The 24,920-nt window shown below is 38.8% G+C and overlaps 1 protein-coding gene across 3 annotated transcripts in view; it reads left to right on the top strand.

Moving 5' to 3' along the window:
• LOC146490096 (uncharacterized) overlaps positions 1–24,458 on the top strand; it is a 52,375-nt gene extending 27,917 nt beyond the window's left edge. For 2 of the 3 annotated variants that reach the window (XM_085121589.1, XM_085119637.1), the window contains 2 exons: positions 22,929–23,056; positions 24,113–24,458. In XM_085121589.1, the coding sequence (XP_084977715.1) occupies positions 22,929–23,056; positions 24,113–24,355 (371 nt within the window). In that variant the 3' untranslated portion in view covers positions 24,356–24,458. Of the gene's footprint in view, positions 1–22,183; positions 22,374–22,928; positions 23,057–24,112 lie in introns of all 3 variants that reach the window. The other variant, XM_085121004.1, reaches the window with a different exon arrangement.
• Positions 24,459–24,920: the final 462 nt, after the last annotated feature.

The raw sequence follows: 24,920 nt of genomic DNA, 5'->3' as shown, positions 1-24,920 counted from the left end.
ATTGTAGACCATGCCACCAGTATCGCAGAGGTTATCAGGGTTCGAATTTCTGGCGTTCAAGCCGAAGTTACTTAAAGAATACTTAGGATACGTCTTGGTGAATCTATCTCCAGGCTTTTATATGGAAATTTTTTACAGGCTGTCCTCACTTTTTGCGCTAGAAAGTTTTCTTCAGTTCGCAATATACATGTACCAATGGAAACACTGTCTTGAGAGAGGTATCAGTATTCCTTGGGATATATATATTTTTTATTAGGACTAAAGGCAAAATCGTAAAAATGGCAAAAACAAGTTTCAGGTTTTGGAAAACATTTCGTAGTATGCAGTATATTTCGTTAATTCTATTTTCCGTTTTAAAGTCCTCTCGTCTAGCCAACGAGGCGGAATAAGCTAATGCATAGATCGCCTACGTGATTTAGGTAAGTGTATATACATACCTCAAGTGTTTACACGCAATAAGGAAACAACCTGCCTATCACTTACGCTTAAATGATGGAATTTTACCAGACTTACCTCTTGGAAAAATCATGTCAATCATTTGGTGATAAGTGAACGTTTTGCCGCCGCGTCTTGCGCCACTGTGGAATGCTTTACCTCTTGCGATACGGAAATCTAGATCACGGAAGCATTTTAATCCTTTCTGGAAACTCATCTTTTTACACGGAATGCCCGCAGGGCATGACGTGTCTAGGTTTCGGTCGGGTATCTTTTTCTTCATCGGTGTCATAAATGTGCACATTAATTTATGCATTAAACTCTGTCCTCCCCTAGTAAGGATATATTGTTCTGATTGTCTTCAACAGAAGCGGCCCAATCAAAATCTATTTTTCAGGCACACATCACGAGAGAGGGGACCCACTCATTACTTCTGTGTGACGTCAAATCATCATTTGATTTATTCATTAAAACTAGATTAAATTCTTCCCTCTCCCAGAAGGGATCTATTGTTTTGATTGTCTTGAACAAAAGCGGCCCAATCAAATTCCATTATCTGCTCGTATATCACGAGGGAGGGGACCCACTCATCTCTACTTGTGTGACGTCAAAGCAAATCATCATTTGGAAAAGTTGTTTTCGTTCAATGGCGGCCACATGTCTGAATTTAAGACTCCGGATCTGCCGTTTTCAGAGAGAAAACCAACCTTTTTCAAGCAGTAAATCGAAATAATAACTTCTAGGTAGTACTCGACAGTTGAAACGGCGGAAATTGGGAGAGTTCACAGCAAAGAAAATCCGCTTTAAAAAACAGATCGAATGACCAACGCGAAGGATTAGAGCTAGAGGAGGCCAGACCAGTTTAGCGGGGTCATGACGTTACTGCATAGTTATTTCTGGTATGATTTCTAGTAACACAACGATAAGTATCACGCAATATATCTGAATAAAACCATTCAGACAATTATTTCAATGGCCAAGGGAGGATATTTTTTAAATATCTGCGAAACATACAATGGGGAATAATTGGGGCTACATTAAGCATTCCGTGTAATGCCATTAGAGGGGCATCTTGTTAAATTAGCTTTTGTTAACTTGTAACGTATGTATTGGATTATAAACCACTCTGGGCGCTTATTATTTTCCCAACATTTTCAAGAAGCGAGGACAATTTTAGAGAATAACAAAACAAAGGTTAACAAGTTTATTTCGCTTCAACAAGACAAAACAAATTGCAAACGCTAACATGAGCAAGCCATAAACAACATAAAAGTTCACTGACTACGGTATCTAAAACCAGTTTTGGAACACAACTGACGCTCTTCTTATACTTCACGCTGGGCTAGTACAGAAATGTGTTTTTGTTTTTTGGAAAGGAGGTAGGGTAGGGTGGGCGCTTGTCCGACGTGGGCGGTTAATCGAATAAATACGGTACCTTAATTTATCGTACTTTAGTTTTATTGCTGTGATGCGTCTTTGATCATTTTACATAACATAATGGGGTTGACAGGCCTGCGCCATTCTCATGTGCGTGTTTAGCCTAAATAAGAGTTTTGCCCTCACAGGTATGTCTTCCAGGAGGGGGGTGTAAGGGTTTTCGGTGAAGCGGTTTTGCGCTATTTTTGGTGCGGTTTTGCGGAAATTTTTATTATAACCTGCGGTATTGCGATTTTATAAGACTAAGCGGTATGCGGTTTTTATAAATTTTAGGCCGCGGTAATCGGTGAAAAAAGTGTCTGCGGACCTCTGCGGTGTTACGTTACGTTTTCACTCGGATCGTCTTGCTCCAGGTTGTTTTGTTTATGTTTTACGAGGTCTTACAAGTACAGCGCATCAGATTGCACAATCAGGGACAATTATTGTGCAAGCAAGCCTTTCGGTTTGTTATTTCAGCCTTTTCCAGTTAATACTTGATAGTCCTTGATATGATTAATCATTTTATCACCTTTTTTATATCCAATGATACGTCGACTCGGCAATTGTCGAGAGTCGAGGCCCGTCGAGAATGTCGAGACCGATATGTCGAGAGTCGAGAATAACTTGTCAAGAGTAATAATTCATTGAGTTTTTGGACCTTTGTGTATTTATTCAAGAAAGGAGCCATTGGCCATTAAATCGGAACACGGAATAAATACATTTGATGGAATTTTTCAATAATCAATCCTTCGCGTGATTGCGTGTGTGCGGCTTTCCGTTGTTTTTCGACCTTTTTCACTGAATGACTGAGTGTTGGAAACACGCTAAACGTGACATAGTCACGCTCATCGGTACGCTTATTTTTTTAAGACCATTTCATACCCAGGAATATTGTAAGCTATCAATAGCATTTGACTTGGCGATCTTGGCGTTTCTGTACCTTTTCAGGGTTACGAAAGAAAGAGAGAACCAGGGTCAGCAAGTGAACGCAATTTCGTGTTTGTCTGCGATCGGGAAACTGCATGGGACACTGCTTTTAGACCTAAAGTCTCGATAATTGCATGTTCCACATTTTTAACTGCGGTTTCGGTATTTTGGTAAATTTCGATGCGGTATTGCGGTTTTTTTACGTTTTTCTGCGCGGTTTTGCGGTTTTCAGACCCCCCTTACACTCCCCTCTTCCAGAGAACACCGTTTTCTCTATGAAAAGACCGGTGCTCCCTGTAAATTTTCTGTGAGCGCTGGATTTTCTTCTTATTAAATGCCATCTATGATTTGGAGGGTTTGCGCGATAGACACTGAACAAAGCGATGTGGTTAACTGTCGCCTGTGTTGTAATTGATCTCGAAGGTCATTTTGCCCTCTTGTTGTTACGTTTCTGTTTAGGGACTGTCGTTCTTAGGCCGTTTGTGGCTTTTATTTTAGGCTTGGTATGGCTCATTTCAGTGCGTCTGGTGACAGTATAGCCTCTCTTTTTATCGTTGTAAGGATAGGATTTGAACCGTGTAATAACTATTATCTTGCAGCTTTGTTGCAAGATGCTGTGCTTCTTATCACGGTTATTTGTCCCTTAATCCGTTCTTAAACATTGTAGCTTCTTTGAAAGCTATGCAATGCGTTAAATTGAGGGCTAAAGGCCGTTTAAGTTACGGCTGTGTGTTTTGTTGTCGCTCCGCTAAGCTCTGTAACTGTGAGGTTTGTGTTGCGGGAGCTTAGTATTTTCCTCCTGTGTTTACGTGCTCTGGCCAGGGGCTGCTTCTAGTCCTTCGGCCGGTAGTAAATTCTGTAGAATTTAAGGCAATGGTCAGGCAAGACTGCGGTTTCGATCCTAATCTTGTGGATCTCTTCAGTTGCCGATTCTTTAGAAATGATAGAGATGAGTTCTCGGTATCATTTCAACAAACGCGCTCTCTTGTCAAATTATAAACCCATGGTTCGGATCGAAAACCCTGCAATTCAATTGGCTCCTTGGTTTTAGCCAATCTGGTGGCTGCGAGTTCGATCCATGGTAGGGCTAAGCTTGACGCTGTGTTTTCTATGATGGCTAAAGCGTTAACTAAGTTTTGTACATGAACTGCCATTTTTTTCGCGGATAAGTGTTTCCGTAGAGCTGTGCATATGTTTTGCAGCATATACGGAGCTCACTATGGAGACTGTATAAAGCTGTATACACCGCGAGAAGTACGTTTATCGTCTTTGTTTTTACGGATTTCATGTACAGTGCGTCTTTCACGACATGAAACGGAGCCTGTTAACAATCAACATGGCATAATGGGGTTGACAGGCCTGCGCGACTCTCATGTGCGTGTTTAGCCTAAATAAGAGTTTTGCCTTCACGGGTGTGTCTTCCAGAGAACACCGTTTTCTCTATGAAAAGAGCGGTGCTCCCTGTAAATTTTCTGTTAGTTTTAAGTTAAAAGGCGCATGATGATATTAATAATTATTAGTATATACCACTTAAGTGAACAGTACTTTTCGCGCGCACTGGTTCGCTAGCTCGGAGGTGATTTAAGCCAAGTGCAATTCACCTCCGAGCAGCCGAAGAGAAACAAGATGGCTCTCCGTTCGCCACGGTCGCCTAAAATGAAATTATTTCGATAAACGAGGCGAATGTTAAAAAAAAAAAATTTAACCACATATTCTAAGGTGAAAAATGAAAATACAATCCCTTGTTTACGAAAACTGCCCTGCACTAAAATTGAAATGAAAACAATGAAACCTCTAATATTTTTTAGCATGGTTTCAACAACAAGACGAATTTCACAGAAAAACTGAAGTGAAACCGTAGGGACTAAACAATCGTCTCCAAAGGTTTTATTTGTCTGCTAGAACGATAATTAGGCAACAATATTCTAAAAAGCAGCAAAATACAAGGCAGTATATGGTATCCTTTTTTCCAAATTGAGGCTTTATCATCTCTGAAAAATGCATGGTTAACCCCAATTTCCTTTTTGGATAACAAAAGCACTTGCTAAGATCTGCTTTCCCCGAATAGATTTAAACCACGCAAAAAATATCCACCACACATGGGAAACCCGAATCACACGAGAAGCGCGTAACGTATGCGCAGTAACAATAGTAGTAGCTCAGAGCACTAATTGGGGACACTTTCCTGATCGAATTGGAATTTATAAGTATATTGCTTTTTGAGGAGAGGGGAAAACTGGAGTACCGGGGAAAAACCTCTCGGAGCAAGGACGAGAACCAACAACAAACCAAGATGTTTTGACTGCTTTTCGAAAGAGAGAAAGAGACGTGTTGTTTCCTATGTGTCCGCGAGAAATGTGTAAATGTTATACCCGAAAAGCCGTGCATGCCTTTATTTTCTACAAGAAGAAGAATGAAAATAGGCTCATTAGGTTACGCACTTCCCAGGAAGGTGTTGAGTCTTATCGTTTACAGTTTATACCTTTTACGTGACAAAGTTTTTTCACTCGAGCGTATACATTCGATATGATAAAATGATGAAAACGTACAGACATCAATGATAAAGGCAAGACTTGAAAACGGGTCGGAGAAATAACGTATTTGTCATAAAATCTGACTACGAAATTACGTCACATGAAAATGAACAATTCATGACTTTTAAAGAACGTCGTGACAAGGGTATTAAAAAGTAGAGAACTGAGTCCGTAGTCCGTCATACTTTTCAGTGAAAGTACTGATTTAATGTTTATTTTAATTTGACATATTTAGTATATCAATCAAATCTCTTTTGATAGTACTATTCAGGAATAGATTAAAGCTCATCCTGTACGAGCATCCTTGCAGTTTTTTATCGGTTGATATTTCTGTTGAAATTTAAGGTTTAAAATAACCAAACAAACAAACAAACAAATTAATAAACTACCGGATAAGCAACTAGGAGGGTAAGAGAATTAAACAAAGAAAGCATGTTATCCTGGAGCTAGCGAGCCACGTACTGCTCTGTAGATCACGTTCTTGATCCTAATTCTTAAAATGAAGGCATCTGTCAACAAGCTGCATTTACACAAAAACATGCACTTTCAGTGAGAGCATTCTTTTCTAAACATGGATTCTAGATGTGTTGAAGAAGGTGGAATCCTGCGACAATAACTCGTTGTCAGTAGATTTCTGGGTGGAGAACTTTGCGGAAGTAATATGAACCCGTTTTAACTGATACCAACCGACCTTTGTAAACTGAGATTTCGTGTATGTGCCTATTTAACATAAGAGCCGAATTGATCTATTCAGTTGATCGAGGATCCTGAGGACAAGTGGACGAACTAAATGGATTTAAAACACATCTCTGTAGTAAGTAAACGGCTAGACAGCTTAACTGTTTTATTTTAAAGAATCAAGGCTTACAATTTGGGTTGGTTATATTGGGAGTTATGATTTTTTTTGTGTTTCGCAGGACCTGCTAAGGTTTTGCCAGGTGAAAAAAATATTTGCTTTCACAAATTAAAGCAGGCTCGTCTTAGACTGGGAAGTCTTCGTAAAAAGCTTGCTAAGAGCTTTGTCAAAAATTTAGGAGGTGCTTACAGTTAGCACAATAATTGGAGCATGGGAGGTCTATATATGGGATTTATCTCCTACAATTATATCTTTGGTGATTCTCAAGACCAAGACATAATAGAAAGAGGAAAATTTAGAACCTTCCTATAGGGTATATCCTAACTTCTGATTCATGAACGATACCTTATAACAAGCCGAACTGAAGAGTCTCCTAAGCTTACTTGTCGTTTACTTGGCAGTTAGTGATCGATTCGCAAAGCTTAGCCAATCAGGGATTGTTTTGTAATAATTTATAAATATCATCAATGAAGATTTTACTTCGATCGAATTGTTCATCGCGATCATTGGCAAAACCGTTAACTAATGAAGGATTTGTTTTTGTTCAAGCTGCGCCGCGATATTCCTTTTATAAATTTGATTCATTAATTGACTTGTTTTCAAATTGCGCTTCGAATGACTGGAAATTGACATTTTGTCCTTGGCAAGGAGAGCAGCAACTGCATAAGTTACGTACATGACTGCGATGGTCGTCCACTTATTCAAACAATACTTAGGATACATATTGGTGAATCTAGCCCCAGGCTTTTATATGGAAATTTTTACAGGCTGTCCTCACTTTTTGCACTGGAAAGTTTTTCTTTCTTTCCAATGTACCAGTAGAAACACGATCTTGAGAGAGGTATCAGTATTCCACTGGATATGGTTATTTTTATTGGGATCAAAGGCAAACTCGCAAAACATTTCATGCTATGCAATATATCTCTTCGTTTTTATTTCCCGTTTTAAAGTTCTCTGCGCCAGCCGACGAGGCAGATCAAGTGAGTCAGTTATGCATACTCTTTGATCGCCTACGTGATTTAGGTAAGTGCAAGTACATAACTCAATTGTTATGTATATACATATCAATAAGGCTAGACTTTCCTCGTGGGAAAATGTTGCGATTATTTGGCGATAGGTGTTTTGCCGCCACGGCTCCCGCATGGAATGCTTTACCTCTTGCGATAGGGAAATCTAGATCACTGCAGCATTTTAAATCATCACTGAAAACTTATCTATTTAAATTAGCTTTTGATGCCTTAAACACCGAAAAGGCGTCTGTCAGCGGTCATTTACACGGAAATATGTACCTTCTGAGTGAGCACGAGTCATGATTTTTACTTTATCGATTTTTAGGTGTATTTAGAAGAAGTCGTATTCTTGACAATAATTCGTGACACGTAGCTGTAGTGAATCTTCCGAAATCATTTTTAACATACCGACCCGGAGACCTTTATAAAAAAATTTCATGTACGTGCCTAGTTAACATGGGAAAAGCCGAATTGACCTATTCAGTTGAGGTTACTGAGGACAAGTGCACGAACTAAATAGATTTAAAACACATCTCTACAGTAACTAAAGCTGGACAGCTTAACTGGTAGATTTTAAAGAATTAAGGCCTACAAATTGCGTGGGTTATATCCGGGAATTTTCGATTGTTTTGCTGAGTTGTAGGACCTATTATGGATAAGGTTTTGAAAGTGAGAAAATATCAGTCTGAAATATTAGTGTGAAAAATTATGAGCCTGATGTCTTAACATTGGAGCCATGTGTTATAATATACAGGGTTTTTAAAATACAAGCCATCTCGTAAAATAATCATAGATCTTAGAAGGCTGGCCATGGTATGGCTTGGAATGCTTCCTAAATTATGGCAATGGGCAGTGAAAACTAAATGTTTTCGCCTGAAAATTGGAAAGCAGTTTTAATATTCGGACTGCATGCAGCTCCTCTCCCCACCGCTCATGATGATTTCAAGCCCGGTCATGTCTCGTTTCTGCCAGTCAAATAACATTGAAATAAATACAACTCTTGACTTAAACTAGTCGAAAACTCTACTTATTTATGGCGAGTAGCGGAAATATACCGGATCACTGCAAATCTTTTTTTTTTTTTTTCTTCTTCTTCTTCTTTCACCCGCAGTTCAAATGTATGAATTTCATAGTCACTTCGATCGCATCACCGCTACAAGTATAGAACGAATTCACAAAATTGTAGACCATGGTACCAGTATCACGGCGGTTATCAGGGTTCGAATCTCCGGCTTTTAAGCCGGCAGTTGTTCAGGCTTTCTTTTCGCAACTTCACAAGTAAAAAGTACCTACATTACTGCGATGGTCGTTCACTTATTCAAACAATACTTAGGATACATCTTAAAGGATCTAGCAACAGGCTTTAATATGGAACGTTTTTACAGGCTGTCCTCACTTTTTGCACTGAAAAGTTTTTTTTCTTCGCAATGTACCGGTGGAAACACGGTCTTGAGAGAGGTATCAGTATTCCTTGGGATTTTATTATTATTATTATTATTATTATTATTATTATTATTATTATTATTATTAGAATCGAAGGCAAATCGAAGAAATGGCAAAAATAAATTTCAGGTTTTGGAAAACATTTCGTGCTATGCAGTATTTTTCGTTAATTTTATTTCCCGTTTTAAAAGTCAACAAGGCGGAAAGAACTAAAGCATAGATCGCCTACGTGATTTGGGTAAGTGCATATACATAACTCAAGTGTTTACACGCAATAAGGAAACAACCTGCCTATCACTTACGCTTAAATGATGGAATTTTACCAGACTTGCTTTGTGGAAAAATCATGTCAATCATTTGGTGATAAGTGTACGTTTTGCCGCCGCGGCTTTAGCCTGTGTGGAATGCTTTACCTCTTGCGATACGGAAATCTAATCACTGTAGCATTTAATCCTTACTGGAAACTTATCTTTTTAAATTAGCTTTTGTTGCCTTGTACCGTTTGTATTGGATTATAAACCGCTTTGGGCGCTTATTATTTTCCCAACATTTTCAAGAAGCGAGGACAATTTTAGAGAAGAACAAACCAAAGGAAAACAAGTTTATTTCGCTTCAACAAGACAAAACAAATTGCAAACGCTAACATGAGCAAGCCATAAACAACATAAAAGTTCACTGACTACCGTATCTAAAACCAGTTTTGGAACACAACTGACGATCCTTTTTACACTTCACGCTGGACTAGTACAGAAATGTGTTTTTGTTTTTTGGAAAGGAGGTTGAGTAGGCGCCTTTTTAAGTTTATGGACTTTCAGGGTGGGCGCTTGTCCGACGTGGGCGCTTAATCGAATAAATACGGTACCTTAATTTATCGTACTTTAGTTTTCATGCTGTGATGCGTCTTTGATCATTTTAAGTTAAAAGGCGCAATATGATATTAATAATTATTAGTATATACCACTTAAGTGAATAGTACTTTTCGCGCGCGCTGATTGGCTAGCTCGGAGGTGATTTAAGCCAAGTGCAATTCACCTCCGAGCAGCCGAAGAGAAACAAGATGGCTCCCCGTTCGCCACGGTTGCTTAAGAGGAAATTATTTCGATAAACGAGGCGGGTGATAAAAAGAAAAAAAATTCAACCACATATTCTAAAGGGAAACTACAATCCCTTGTTTACGAAAACTGCCGTGCACTAAAATTGCACTGAAAACAATGAAACATTTAATATTTTTCAGCATCGTTTCAACAACAAGACGAATTTCACAGAAAAACTGAAGAAGTGACTCCGCAGGAACTAAACAATCGTTTCCAAAGGTTTTATCCGTCTCTTTTCACCTCTACTGAGGTGAATAATTACTTGGGCTTCTCAAAGGGAGACCAAGTTGAAAATTGCCCTTCGTTTTTTTTTTTTTTGTTTTTGTTTTCCTCATTCAGTCACAAATCGCCGTCTGGGCCTTACAACGCATGCGCAGGTAATCATGTCGCTGCATGGGTTTGCATGGGTCGGCCATTTTTTAGTCGACGATTTTCGCGTTTTCCGAAGGAAAACACAACTTTTCGGAATGGTACATCGAAAGAAGAACTACGTAGGAATACTCAACAGTTTCGATAGTGGAAATCCGAGAAATAACGGCGAAGAAACTGTGCGTCGAGTACAAATTGTTGTTTTATCCAGGCGACGAGTTAGCCTGTTAGCGGAGCGCGGACATCTCAAATCCTTATTCAGGCCACGGACTTTCTACAAAATTTTTTAGTACTTCTGGGAATTCAACGGCTGAAAAATTACAGGTTTGATCGTGAATTTGTACTGAAATACTATTCTAATTGACCGATTCTTTATATTCTGAACAGTTTTAGCAAAAATTTGAAAAACGTGCCACGCACGCACGGGTTGATAAATTCGCTTCGAAATGGACTGATAGTTCCTTCAAATCGCTTTCGCGCCTCTCGTCTCGCATTTAGAGTTATAAGCGTTTCTTTCTAATGCGTAAACGAAGACTTTTCTGAATAAATTTTTCCTTTAGGAAAGCATTCTGTCTGTTTTTCTCTCTATTTTAATTGCCAAAACGTGACAACTGCGTAATCTTGCGTAAACAAACGCATGCACTGGAGACGGCTCAAATTTCGCCTATGTGACGCGAGGACAAATTTCATCGATTAATGGGTTAAAGATACTGACATACAGAAATTTCCACGAAACACCAATTTCAATCAGAATTCCCTCATTTCAAAAATCAAAAACTTTTGCGAGGGGGGGATGAAGCCAACACAAGATATCCCTGCCCACTTTGCTAAATCCTGTTGGCCAGATAGATGCACACATAGGTTGAAAGCTCGGATTTTACTGTCAGAACCTTTATTAGATTCTGAAATTTATTACTTAATCGGTCAGTGTAAAACGCAGACTACAGACCGGGCGTAAAAAACGGACAGAGGGTACAATTTAGACCAGGAATATACATTGCTTTCAATATACTTGCTTGTACTATGCTGTAAAACAATCGACAAATGACAACTGAGATTTTATCATGTCATTTTCCTGTCGTTTACAGCTGGATATGCCAGGAAAGAAGCCCAAGTTCACGCACATATGCGTCTTGTTGTTAATTAATTGCGGGCGATTGCGGGAGATGTTGCTAACGATGAGATAAGCTTGTTAACAGGGCACTGAAAAAGAATATTTAGAGTCGTTACTTAGAGTCGTTACTTTCAAAGATTCAAAGGTTGACCAAGTAAAAACATTCAAACAAATTAAACACCACTGGATAAACACCTCGGCGAGAGGATTAAAGCAAGTTGTTGATTTGTTTTGCTGGACAGTAGACAACTGGTCTGTGGATCACTCTTCTATGATTCTTAAACACCGAAAAGGCTTCTATCAGGTGTCATTTACTCGGAAATATTTACTTTCAGATGAGCGCGAGTCATGATTTTCAAGTTATCGGTTTTTAGATGAATTTTGAAGAAGGCGGTATCTTTGACAATAACTCGTGATACGTAGCTGTAGAGAATCTGCCGGAATCATTTTTAACATACCAACCCGGAGATCTTTCAGTAAAGACCGCTTCGTGTACGTGCGTAGTTAACATTAGAGCCGAATTGACCTATTCAGTTGTGGTTCCTGGGGACAAGCGGACGAACTAAATGGATCATCAAAACTCATCTCTGCCGTAAGTAAAGCTAGCCAGACAGCTTAACTGTTTAAAGAATCAAGGCTTACAAATTGCGTTGGTTATATTGGGAATTTTCGAGTAGAATTAGAATTTTCTTAAGGTTTTGCCAGGTGAAAAGAAAAATCCGCTTCGACCTAAAAAAAAAAAAAAATTAAGGCTAGGAGGTCTTCGTAAAAAACCTTTCGAGCGTTTTAAAGAATTAGGAGGTGTTTACCGCTAGCACAATAATTAGAACATGAGAGGTCTACATACGAATAGGATTTATCTCCTACAATTATATATTTGGTGATTCTCAAGACTTAACATGCTTATATCTCAAGATATCTCTTATGAACGATAACTTACGCACGTTAATAAGTGAAGACCAGCGTAACTAGGAGACTCCTAAGTTTACTTGTCGTATGAAAGTTATCGATTCGCAAACTGAGCTACGTTTTGTACGGCATACTCTTATGAATAATAATTCACACACACACACACACCCAAAAAACATGAATGAAGTTCAGTTTATTTCGTTCAAATTGTTCACCACGATCAGTGGCAAAACCAATAAACGAAAGATTTGTTTAAATTCCACTGGATAAGCAGCTAGGCGAGAGAATTAAAGCAACAGTTGTTTTGATTTTCCTCGGAGAGTGGACTAAAAGTCTGTGGATCACTCCTCTCAGTATTCTTAATCACCGTAAAGGAGTCTATCAGCTGTCATTCACACGGAAATCAGCCCCTTTAGAGTGAGCACAAGTCAGGATTTTTTAGTCATCAGTTTTCTTTGAAGGCGGTATCTTCTGAGAATCATTCATGTCACGTAGCTACAGGTAATCTGGATCATTTTTAACAAACCGACACGGAAACTTCTATAAAAACATTTCGTGTACGTGCTTATTTAAAATTACAGCCGTATCGACCTATTCAGTTGAGGTTCCTGGGGACAACTGGACGGAATAAATGGATTAAAAACTCATCTCTACAGTAAGTAAGGCTGAACAGCTTAACTGTTAGATTTTACGGAATCAGGGCTTATAGTTTGGGTTGGTTACTGGGAATTTATTATCTTTTGGTGTTTTGCAGGAGCTATTAGGTTTTGCCGGGGTGAAAAATATCTGCTTTCACCTTCTAAGAAAAGAGAAAAATTAAATAAAGGCAGATCTTAGACTAGAAGGTCTTCTTAAAAGAACCTGTTAAGAGCTTTCTTGAAAATTTAGGAGGTAGTTGCTGTTAGTACAATAATTAGAACAAGAGAGGTCTATATACGAATAGGATTTATCCCCTAGAATTATATCTTTGGTGATTCTCAAGGCTTAACATGTTCATATCTTAAGATATAACCGAACTTTTGTTATATCTCGAGGATGAAGATTTAGAACCTTTCTAGGGTGTCTCCTAATTTTATTCTTGAGCGATTTAAGACAAGCGTAAGTTAAGGAGTGTCCCAAGTTTATTTGTTCCGTGGCAGCATATACATTCCAAAGGAAAATAAACACCTGGATAACAATTGGATAGCTTAAGTCTGGATTGGAGTAGCACGCATTGAAGTATGCAATATCCCTGCCTCTCACACAGTCGTTTTTAGCGGACTTGCATTACCTCCTCCCCAGAGAAGGAGGTAATACTTCAACTTCACTTGACAAAAAAAAAAATAAATAAATAAAAAAAAAATAATAAACAAATAAAAAAATGGTCGCTTCCCGCAAATAGAATTGGCTAGTCGAGGCGGGAAGCGACAGAACTGGAGAGATGGTTGTCATAACAGCTTGTCAAATTGGAACAAAATAAAATAAATTATAAAATAAAATGAAAGGTAGCCATTAAGACATTAACGTATACATGTAGAAAAGTATAAATCGCTTATACAATACAAGGGTAGACATTACAGAGCAAATGCAAGAACAGTGTCGATGGTGCAATTTTAGCATAGATATAATAAAATAAAAACAAAATTAGCATTTGGAAGTCATTGTGAAAATGTTGATGTATTAGTTTCTGAATAATAATGGGAGGCGAATCAATGTAAACATTCTGAAGCCAGAAAATACAGAAACATATTGTGGGTTACTCTTTTAAAACGCTTACGGGGGATCTCGCGTGTAGTATTATTCAGAGAATTTCATAGATTTGGTCCTAATCTACTGATAGAATCCCGCACTACGTTTGTTCTGACTGAATGGTTTAACATAGTAATTACCAGCAGAGGAGGACCTTGTGTCATGAGAGTGAATTTGATTTGAAGGGCAGTAGAGATTTTTAAGGTTTATAAAGGTACAGAGTCATAGGCAACATGTGCATAAAGATCGAAACCGTCTCGAAGTAAGTAAAGCAAATTATTTGGCAAGATATTAGACGAAAAGAACAAAGGAAGATTGTGATCTCTGTTAGGGAAAAAATGGCATCAGACGAAGGGTGCGCTTCTATAAGAGTGAGATTTTACGCAAATTTCATTTCGCAGCCTGTCTCCAGGCGATTATGCCGTATGACAAGTACGGGGCAACCAGAGATCGATAAATATTTAGTAAAGTACTTAGAGGGATAAAATGTCTCAGTCTCGCAATAATACCAATAGTTCTGCTAATCTTAGAGGCAACATAATCAATATGATATTTCCAAGTAAATTTCAGTATCGATCAGTGTCCCCATATATTTTACGTAATCCTGCAAGTCGTTAAGGCCAGCTGAGCTACGCTATTGGTGTTGGGATCAAATGAATGGACTTGCACTTGATAATTAATGTTTTTTTTTTTTGGTAGGGATGGAATATAACAAAGTTTGATTTCTTGGTGTTTTTAAAATGTTAATTTATTAGCATGAAGCCAATTACTGACCTTTATCAATTCCGTGTTAACAACTGCCCGTGTTAACAACTATAATTTTAGTACGAGTCCCATTATACGAGTTTTAATTTAACTTCTTACACTACGTCTGACCTTTCACAATTGTTTCTTTTATTATTAATTATAGTTTACACTTCTCGTTTTGCACTTGTAGGACTGTTTCATGTTTAAAAAAAAAATGATTTATTGTGAAATCCTCTTCTTTTTGAAAAGAGTTTCCTGTTCTGCTAGCCTCTATAAGTGCCTACGTCACTCTCCCATATCACTCTGTAGCTCTTGCTTAGTCATCTTTTTCCGCGGGTCTTATAGTAAAGGCACGAAACTTTGCTACATAGTCTTCCCGTTTCCTTCCCGCGCTGAGAGTTTATGGCATGCAATTGCGGAAAGGGCTCGGTTGTTCGAAAGCCGATTTAAACGCTAATCTCCGATAAACAGTTAATGGAGGTTTTCATCTCGCTCGATGAAAATGTATTTAAAAGCCGATATTATTAAGCCAAAGGTATAGAAAAGTCTAAGTCAAAACTGATGGCCAAAAGTCCTTTCGAAAATACTTATTGATAAGTAATTAAACTCAAATCAAACTTCACGTTAACCAAGGATTAGCTAAATCGTGCTTTGAAAAACTGGGCCCAGCAGAGCACTAGACATGCGCCATTTAATTTTTTTTAGATTTTCAGATACTAGTTTATAGGTTATAATTAGCGCGCTCTTAAAAAACAACGACAACTTCAATAACATGCAAAAGGAAAACAACACAAAACCAATATGAAACTAAAATTGAGGGATTTCATTCTCGTCGGATTCTTTGACGCCTTGAAATAAACGAGAAAGTGTCCAGAAGCATCATTATCTTAATGTCCCGAGAAACTGTTTTACCAATCAAACCATTTTCGGAAGTTTACAGAGCTTAGCCTTCTTGAGTGTAATTTATTTTCTGTTTTCTCTGTAATTGGAATGTGTTTTTTTTTCTCTGACGATTTGGGCTGGACGTCACCAATTTTGTGAAGGAACCCCTTGGGCTCTTAATTTACATTTTGATTTACTTCAGTATCTGATCAAATAAAGCTGAACAAAGAAATCTCTTGCAATAGAAAGCAGTGACTGTCAGTGGGAGAAACAATACGTGATATCTGCGTCAGTAGGTTCATAGATCCCATACATGAAATACCAACAATATAAGCTGGTAAATTGCTTGAAATTGGCCGTTTTTTTAATCATTGTAGAATATTTAAAAGTAATCTAAGCTTAATAAAAGCGGTCTGGCCTTCTCAACTTCCTTTTGCGATGTAGTCGCTGTTTCCAATTGCTGCGCGAAAAAAAAAAAAAAAAAAATGAAAACCCCAAGCCGGGCCCAAAGGTAACGTCCCACTTCTCAGGTGCAGTGCCTAGTCGAAACAGGTATTGTTTAAGGCAATTTCTGGCTTGGGTAATTTTTAAGAGCATTACAATAAAAGGAAAGAAAAATCTAAATTAAAAAAAAAAAAAGAGGTTGCTAACTCATTTCGTTGCTGATTTTGCCCTACAACATAACTCTGTTATCGCGCGCATGTTCGAAAAGACTCACGTAGGTAAAACAATTTGATTTATACTGTATCATATCTTGCCGGATTGCTTATTTGTTGTTGTTGTTTATTCGGTGACTGATCACTTAAATTCGCCCTGTTGTCTTTCTGGAGGAGTCATAATGAATTTCAGACCAGAAAGCTGAAAATTTTCTGCACTTTCTGCAGTATAAGTTCTTAGGAAAGACACATATTCGCGCTGGTTTCGTGGCCCCGTTGTTAGACTTTAGACCTAACCAGGGCTCATAATTCTCAGTTTCATAGTTCACGTTAGATCCGACAGATGGAAAGTTGTATATTTATTTGTCAAACTTAATTGATTCGGAGGTGGAAGCCTCCATGCATGAGCCGAGTCTAATTATTATGCTCAACATATGAAAAGTTGCGTATACCTCGGCCCTATCTAAAAGAACTGAGAACGTCATTCGTTTTTTGTAAAATCGAAGAACAATTTGACCCACCGATTACAACTTCACCATAAATATAGCAAATATTGACTAAACGGATGAGGCCGACACTTTTTTGGCACTACAAAGAAAGTAGATTAGTGCATCATGATATGCTTCATATTGTAAATCCCATTTACGGTCGTTTAGCTGATCGAGCCGACATGACGGTCAACAATCGGAAGCCGGATTGTGGTTTACGTAAAGCAGGTATTTCTCAACTGATTGCCGTTTTACAATCGGTACTTCATGTGCGTTGATTAACGTACAACCTATTGTGTTTTAATTAATTCTCGCGTGCTAAACTTTCAAAGAAACTCACTTTGACCAGGCTACATCGAGTTTCGTGACAGTCCAAGTGACGTTTGTATTAGATCCCGAGTTTCTAAAGAAGTCACAGGGACACCCAACAGATCGTTTCGGTAAATTATCTGTTCGTAAGGCCCTTAATCCCCTACAATTTTCTAAAGGGAATTTTCACCACGAACTTTCGTGATATGGGAAATTTAAGGCCTAGTGTTTTCGAATTGATAAAAATGTCGTTTCGGGTACCGAAAAAAGGTCACCTAAGATTTTCGGAAAGGAAATAAGACCTAAGGTTTTCGGGAAATGGACAAAGATGCCATACTAATTTCGAAAAGACTTAGGTTGCCTTAGAATGACCGAACAGACAAAAATATTATAGCGCGCCCTAAAATGAACTTACAGAGCTTTAAAGGCACTCCAGATAGCGTTTCGAAGGATCTGAGAGAAAACTGTCGTTGGGTGCCCCTGAAGTCAGAATACCGGAAATTAATTCAAGAAAGTGCTTGAAGTGGCTTGGCATTAAAACTACTGTTTCCGATTGCTGGGCCAAAACAAATAATAACTTTTGGTCAGGAGGAAAGTTATTTGTTATTAATTAGCTTCAGATGTTTTAGAAATCTTTGATCGTGCTATTAGGTCAAGTCACTGACTGCGCCGTCCGGCATGATATGCCTCAGGGAACTACTACAGTTTGTTTCCGGGGTTTCCGGTCACTATATCCTGGCAAAATTCAAAGATATAACTTTCAAGCATTCTACAGGAGAACCTCTCTTATTGTGTCTTTTAAGACAGGTGAAACACTTGCAAATAGAGTGAGTGGCGGACGTCTACCAGAAGTCATGGATCATTCATGGAGAGCAATCGAAAGCATTAAAAATGTTTATTTTCTTTTTAATTAAGAGCCGAGTAAGGTTAACACCTCTCTCCAACCATTGAGTCTCGGGTCAGTAATTTTAGTTTATTTTCCGTTTCTCTTGCCAATACTCGCCAAGTTATCCAGCTTGTTAGTTTAAACGGCCCTTTAGCTGTTGACATAGCTGGTGCCATGTTGAAAGATAGTCGCTACTCTCTGCCACGCACGTAACTGAAATTGAAAATTGCTGTAAAAGTTGTGGAGAAGCCCATTAACCCACCAAAATACCTTGCAGTAGCAACCTTAGTTTGTTAAAGGAGCTGCGAAGTGATCTGAACCGAGACCTTCATGGAGCGGAAATGAATATCCGTTAAAAAAGGGGTGTATTTAGCATTAGAACCGCAGTGATCTTCCCAGTCGACGTGGGAAACAAGAGTGCAGACTAAATGCATGCACAGCTTAATAGTTCGGTAAGTGAACATGGCTTAAGTTTTTCAAGGAAGCTAATCATATGCATATGGATATTTCCGAAGCCCCTTCTTTAGTCGAGAGGTTCTTTAGATTTAATTATCTCCCTTGCGAGAAAAGCTTTCTGGCTTTACTCAGTGTAAACTTGCGCTAGTTGCGGTAATTTTTGTTAACTTCACTTCACTCGGATGTGGAGTCCGTTAGATAAATTCAGCTGGGCAACATAAAAAAGTGAGAAACTCCACTAAGCACACTAGACCACTCGCCAAATTGAACCGGAAAAAAGACCTCTTTGATAAGATACGTAATTCTCAAAAGTGCCACCTGCTAGTCTTTAAGCAGGTGGAGTCGCAAAACAAATTTGAACAATGCTCGTACTCTTAACAAGAGAGAAAACGCTATGTTCACCGATTCTCGCAAATGCTTGCACCGACGACCATCTAATGCAGCTGTCCAGTGTTCAGAAGACTTTATCTAGTCCGCGGTTAGGATCACAATCATTCCGAAATTGTTCTTTACTAATTTATAAATGCTCGGCAAAAACCATTTGATGTTAGTTCACAGAAAAAAATATCTGATCCATTTTAGTTTACCGAATTTTTGATGGTAGCTATCCAGTTTTGCAGAATAATAGCGAGGTCTCATTTCGAGATTATTTGTTATCGCACGTAAGTGGCGCGTACGCGCTAAGGAACTCTTTCCGATTATTGATTTCGTAAATATAACAAGAAACAAAAAAGAAGAAGAAGAAGAAGAAGAAGAAGAAGAAGAAGAAGAAGAAGAAGAAGAAGAAGAAGAAGAAGAAAAAGACGAAGATAAGAGAGGAAAAGAAAACCCACCTATACTCTTGAAGGCGTGTTTTCATTCCATAAAAAATGGATTACATCACTGAGGCAGTCTAGTGAGGAGTTCAACGGCTTCAGTAGTTACCAAAGAACAATAACTATCTCCTGTTGGACCGTCTTGATTAAAACACACGCCTTAATCACGCGAAGCGTTGGGATCGTGTCAGATGCAACTGATGGGTTCAAGGCTCAGGCAGATAACTACAACCTTATTACCCCCACTATATAAAGACAAAAACATCACGAAATGATTTTGGAGATAACTAGATTTTAAGTTGCACGTGTTGGACACTCGCTTAACACAGCGGAGAGGCAACAGGAATCTAAGTAGTTCTTTTTTTATTCTTTGACGGTGATTCTTCACAATACTACATACTGTACTCAACTCAGTTCTTTTCTACTAGTTTCACTGAAATCACGCCCTAGTTTATAGTGTGCTGTAAACATGTTTGCGACTATAACTTAACCAAGGCCAGATGGTCCCAACCAGAGATAAGAATTGGCCTCGCCAAAATACACAACTGTTCTAAGTTAGAAAGGGAAACCAATCAGGCTGATAAAATCCTTAACTGTTTTGCTTTGATTTCACCCTTCGAGGAGGCCCAAGCCAAGGTTAAAGGAAGTAGGCAAACCTGTCCACAGCACAGCTTTTAACTCTAATCTTTGAAAAACAGAAAAGTGTCAAACAATCTGGAAAATGTCTATCAAAATTATCGAAAGGAAATAACAACTGTATTCTAAAATTAAAGTCAAAACACACCCTTACATTAGCTTCACAACACCCGCAATATTTAGACTCCCAATAACTTCACCGGAACAGTGACAATTGCATGCAACGGAAGGAGCACATCCATTGTTGTCTGAGAAGTATGCTTCTTCCACTTCTAAGAACAAGAAAATGTTAGTAATAGCTTCATTAACTGCCGACCAAGACTACGATCGTTGAAAAGTTATTTGAAAAGACCCGTGGCAAAAAAAAAAAAAAAAAATGTTCGCAAACTCTTGAGTTCCAATATCCAAAAGTAAATTCTCCTAACTGTTTTCCGTATATTTTTTAGAGGCACTAGTTGGGAGAGTCTGTTTTAATGCATCAGTCATTTCCAGCACTGCACACTCCCCCAGGGCTGACCGGCCCCGTTATTCGGATTTTTGTAAAACTAGGTCGGCTAATGCCCCACGGCTGGGACTGAAGAGCTGTTTAAATGCCCGGCACGGTACAGCAAACACAAGGCCAAGCTAAGTCTCAGACGGTCATATGTCTCCGCCGGTATTGCTCTAGTCACCGTTAGTACTGTGCATCTACCATCTCATTTTTGTCCTCCCTAGATATAGTTAACACAAGTTTGTCGCCTTTACCGACAAAACAAAAACGGGAGCAACAACAACAATGATGAGTTCAACAGGCTCTGAAACAATTTCTTCAGTGGTTACCAAAGAACTATAACAATTTAAGGTTTGACCGGTCTTAATTAAAAAAATAAGTTTTAAAAGCGATTGCCGGAATCTTGTCAGCAGCTGCAACTGACGGATTTCCTCGCCGGATGATGACAGCCCCACTAGAGTTTGAATGCCATTTCTTTTGAGAGCAGTATCAGAAAAAAAAAAAAAAATAGGAAATATTTCTGCAGGTAAGCAGCTTTTACGTTGCCTATCTCGCTCTTGTTAATAAATGCATTTATTACAGTTCGTCAGAAGTCTTTGTCTCTTACACTTCTTAGAAAGAAAGAAGTCAGCCCTTCCTGTCCATTTTGCCCCCCTCCACCCTCCCCTTAGGAAGGCCTCATGCTAAGGTAACCCGTTGGGCAACTTTTTTGGGAAAGCAAATGCATTTGTCAGTTAAAATTCCGACACGAGTAACAAAGATAGTCAATGAAACTTGTCACAGGAAATTTGCTCGAGCGGCCCATACATTCACGATCTACTCAGGCTGCGAACGCAGACGTATTTCCGGCTGTGTGGTTTTGTTGAATCACTTTACAACTGTCACTGAATAGATTCTGCACTAAACAAGTACACGTCCAACCGGAAGTGAATATTAGGGACTTTAAGATTAAGGCCTATGGTTTCCTTTGTAAATCGCAACCGTCGACCTGCAGCAGTTTACAGTTCGGAGTTCGCCGTATGTACATCAATGCGGGTTTAAGATTAAGGGTTACTTTCTACCTAAACGGATGGCTTACTCTAGACTGTTCACAGCCCCCTATTTTCCCGTGGAATTCTAGAGACCGGTACGCTTCGATGGAGCTGACGCCATCTTGGTTTGTAAAAGCGAGCGAGATCTGGGGAGAGTGTCTAAACTACCGAGGGGAAGGGAGTCTCCCCTCCCTCACTATACTAACAGATACTCCCGCTCCCCTCGGTAGTTTAGACACTCTCCCCAGATCGCGCTCGCTCTTACAAACCAAGATGGCGGCGATTCCATCAAAGCGTACTGGTCTCGAGAATCCGACGGAAAAACAGGGGGACTGTGAACAGTCTGTAGGCTTACTCTTAGGAAAGCAAGATGACGGCTGCGAGGAGGATATTATTCTGAGGTAGCTGCTGTTGTTTTAAATTTAATTATTGTTATCTTGTAACTGAATCAAACAAATCTCCAATTCATCGAGAAAACTCTTTAAAGGCAGGAAATTTGACGTTTAAACGTGGCTTGATAGTTTTAAAACCCGCGAAAAACTCTGCCGTAATTCACTTACTTCTAGACATTGTCCTTGACGATGAAACCTGAACCTCAAAAGGGACGGCAGGATCGGAGTCACGTGACTTTTAGAGTTTTGCAATTTGCGGGAAACTAGGAAAAGCATCAATCTTAAGGGGCCCTAGTCAGCCACACCTTTGTTTTTGTTTATATGCGAGAGTTTGGCTTTTATATTTTAATCGGAGCATGTCGAAATGAACGAAATCATTGTGAAACTACTGAAGATAATGAAACATACTTTCAGGAACACAACTTACAGTAAAGCACATAAGATTTCGCTTCACCATGCAATATCAATAATTTCGATGGCATCGAAAATGGCGGAGGCTGACTAGGGTCCTTTAATTGACTTGAAGTTTCACACGCGCCGTTGTATTTTTCTATTCTCAGGCTGTGGTCGTGTTTTTGTTGACGGCCTGTTTGGAGGTCAACCCTAAACGTCAGACCTCGTATTATCTTAGCTCCGTCTTCAGAGCAGAGGCTTTAAATTGCCCAAATGGAAATGCCCTTGGAGTACTTTGTACAGATTCTTCTGGAGATCACCGATGTACATTAAAATGGGAAAGATTCACTAACACTGGTAAATACACGCACATGACTGGTTAACGCGACAAACTTGGGTGCTCGAACTTGAAGACGGTGCCTCCTTAAAGAGATATATTTGTACAGTTTATGACTATCAGGGAAAAGTAGATCTTACGAGGTTTATTGGGATCCTAGAAGGAAATAATTAATTGTCAGCCAATCACAGTGCCCAGTTAAGTAAAACCAAGCAACTGACTCCGCCTCTGAATTGAAAACCGCTCTAGTGTGCACGTGATGTATAGTACCCCGTCCTGAGTTCATCTCAAAAGGATAAACGATTCGGAGAATGTAAATGTCCAACCTCCGTCTCTAAACGATTATGGTATAATAAAAGCCTTGGAAGACTTATGACTATGCGGGAGAAGTAGATCTTACGAGATTAAAAACCGCTCTACTGAGCACGTAATGTACATTTCCCCGTCCTGAGATCATCTCACAAGGATAAACGATTCGGAGAATATAATTGTCCAACCTCCGTCTCCAAAAGATTATGGTGTAATAGAAGCCTTGTAAGATGTTTTTAATAACAATTAAATACTATTTCATTAAGGATTTCAGATAATGAATTTCGAAGGAAGGCGGGGATCAAAGTGTATTCAATTTACTGACCCACGCAGCGGAATTCAGTACGCACTGAAAGCAACAAAAGAAAATCAAGATTGGAAACTTGTGTTTGAGGTGAGTCACGCTCATGAACAAAACCTCTGTTTCTTTCTTCTTTACCGTTCAGTTCTAAAAAAGGAAAAATAAAAAAAAAATCAGACGTTTTTTTTAAACTCTTTTTAGCCTGGGTCCAGATTGACGGAGCCCTCCTAATTTAAGGGTTATCTTAAGGAATGTTTCTTAAGAATAGTCTGTAGTCATTCCAGCCAAAGACTGTTATTAAGGAACAATACGTTGAAAGCATCTTAATTTAGGAGAGGAGGGTTTTGCGTATTTGGCCCTTGGGTTCTGTGGCTTGTGGGCGAAAGTGGCAGTAAACTGTGAGCCTTGGTTAATGTCACAGTGGGGAGTGTGAGGTCATTCAGTGTTCAACTTTTTCGGTTATTCAAATCAAATCTGGTTACTTTTGAAAAGTTTGGGGCATATTGTTTGTGACTTCGAGTCACCACTAACAGCTAATGTGAAATGCCGGAATCTGCACCACTTGGTTGCATCTGATTTCACAAATTGAGCGCTAAGTTTTGGCTAATTCATGGATCAGTGACACAACGCTCTTCCAGACCCTATTGGGAACTTTTGGCCAGACGTTCTCGTAAAATATAAAACCCCAGAGGGGGGGGGGGGGGGGGTGTCATCAGATTTCCAGACATCGAGAAGTGGGTGGAAAAACAGTTTTTTTAACCAACTTTTAAGTGTATGGAAGAAACAGTCTCTGGAGTGTGTAATATATCTTCTCAAAACATAAAAAAAAAATTCCTGGGGAAATTCAGAGTAAAAGCTCACTAATTTTATGATAATTAAGATCACATTTCCAATGTTCTTCTCGATAGTAAATTCCTTTTCTTTCTTTCCTTATGAATTATTAATGAATGGGAGGGATTAAATATTGACGGTTAAAATACCCTCAGTTATCGAATTCACGGTAATATATCGCCCTTGACGATGAAATTTTTATTCGTTTGATGGCCAACTAGTTTAACACTTCGGTCACTAGAAGTGTACCTAGAAGAGCACCGATTTTTTTCTACCGTTTCTAAGTACGTTTAATAACATTTCCTCTTGCATTCACAGCGACACCAATGCAGAAGTACAAGTGACCAGGCTTTCGTGTTCATGGCGAGGTTTGTTAGGGACAGCAAGAAACGACGATTCGTATACCAACCCACTCTTGTTAATGAAACTATGTGTATTGGAGTGACCCGTGACTGCAATGAAAGCTTATCTCTTATAGAGACAGATGATATTCGTTCAGAAAGATCTTGTAGATTTATAAGGCAGATTCATCAACCAGTCAATGGCCTTATGAATCCTTAATGATTTTTTGAATGCGAGATATTTTTTCATCACCTGGTGCTGACAAAGTAAAATCTCACAGCATCTGGGGCCCAGCTGTTTAAAAGCCGATTAATGCTTATCATCCGTGATTAAAAGTTAGAGAGATCTTTCATTTTGTTAATTGTTCAAAACGTTTTTAAAAGCTAATTTCAAGCTAATGGTCGTGAAAAGTATAGGTCAAAACTAAGGGACAAAATTCTTTTGGAAGCATCCTTACTCATTTATAATTAAACTTGAATCAAAGATTACGTTAACCCAGGATTAGCTTAATCGGGCATTGAAGAACTGGGCCCGGTTGAAAAACTAACTCTTGCAAAACTTCAATGAAACGCACGCAATCTTCAAGTTGCTAATGAATAAGAGAAAACAATTTACTAGTTTTACTATATACGACAGTCAATTGGCTTAGAATCATTTTAAGCTTACATGTTTGCTTTTTAGCTATTGATTATAATATTTTTTACAAAAATTGAATATATCCCAATATCCCAGCAAAGGTTACGAGAAAATACTGCTGTGACCGAAATTTGAATATTATTGACAT

This window comes from Pavona decussata, unplaced genomic scaffold, assembly GCF_977016875.1.
Source record: "Pavona decussata unplaced genomic scaffold, jaPavDecu1.1 SCAFFOLD_1, whole genome shotgun sequence".
In the NCBI taxonomy this organism is placed as follows: Eukaryota; Metazoa; Cnidaria; class Anthozoa; order Scleractinia; family Agariciidae; genus Pavona; species Pavona decussata.
Note: the sequence above shows the minus strand (reverse complement) of the source record. Positions and strands in the feature narration are given on the sequence as shown.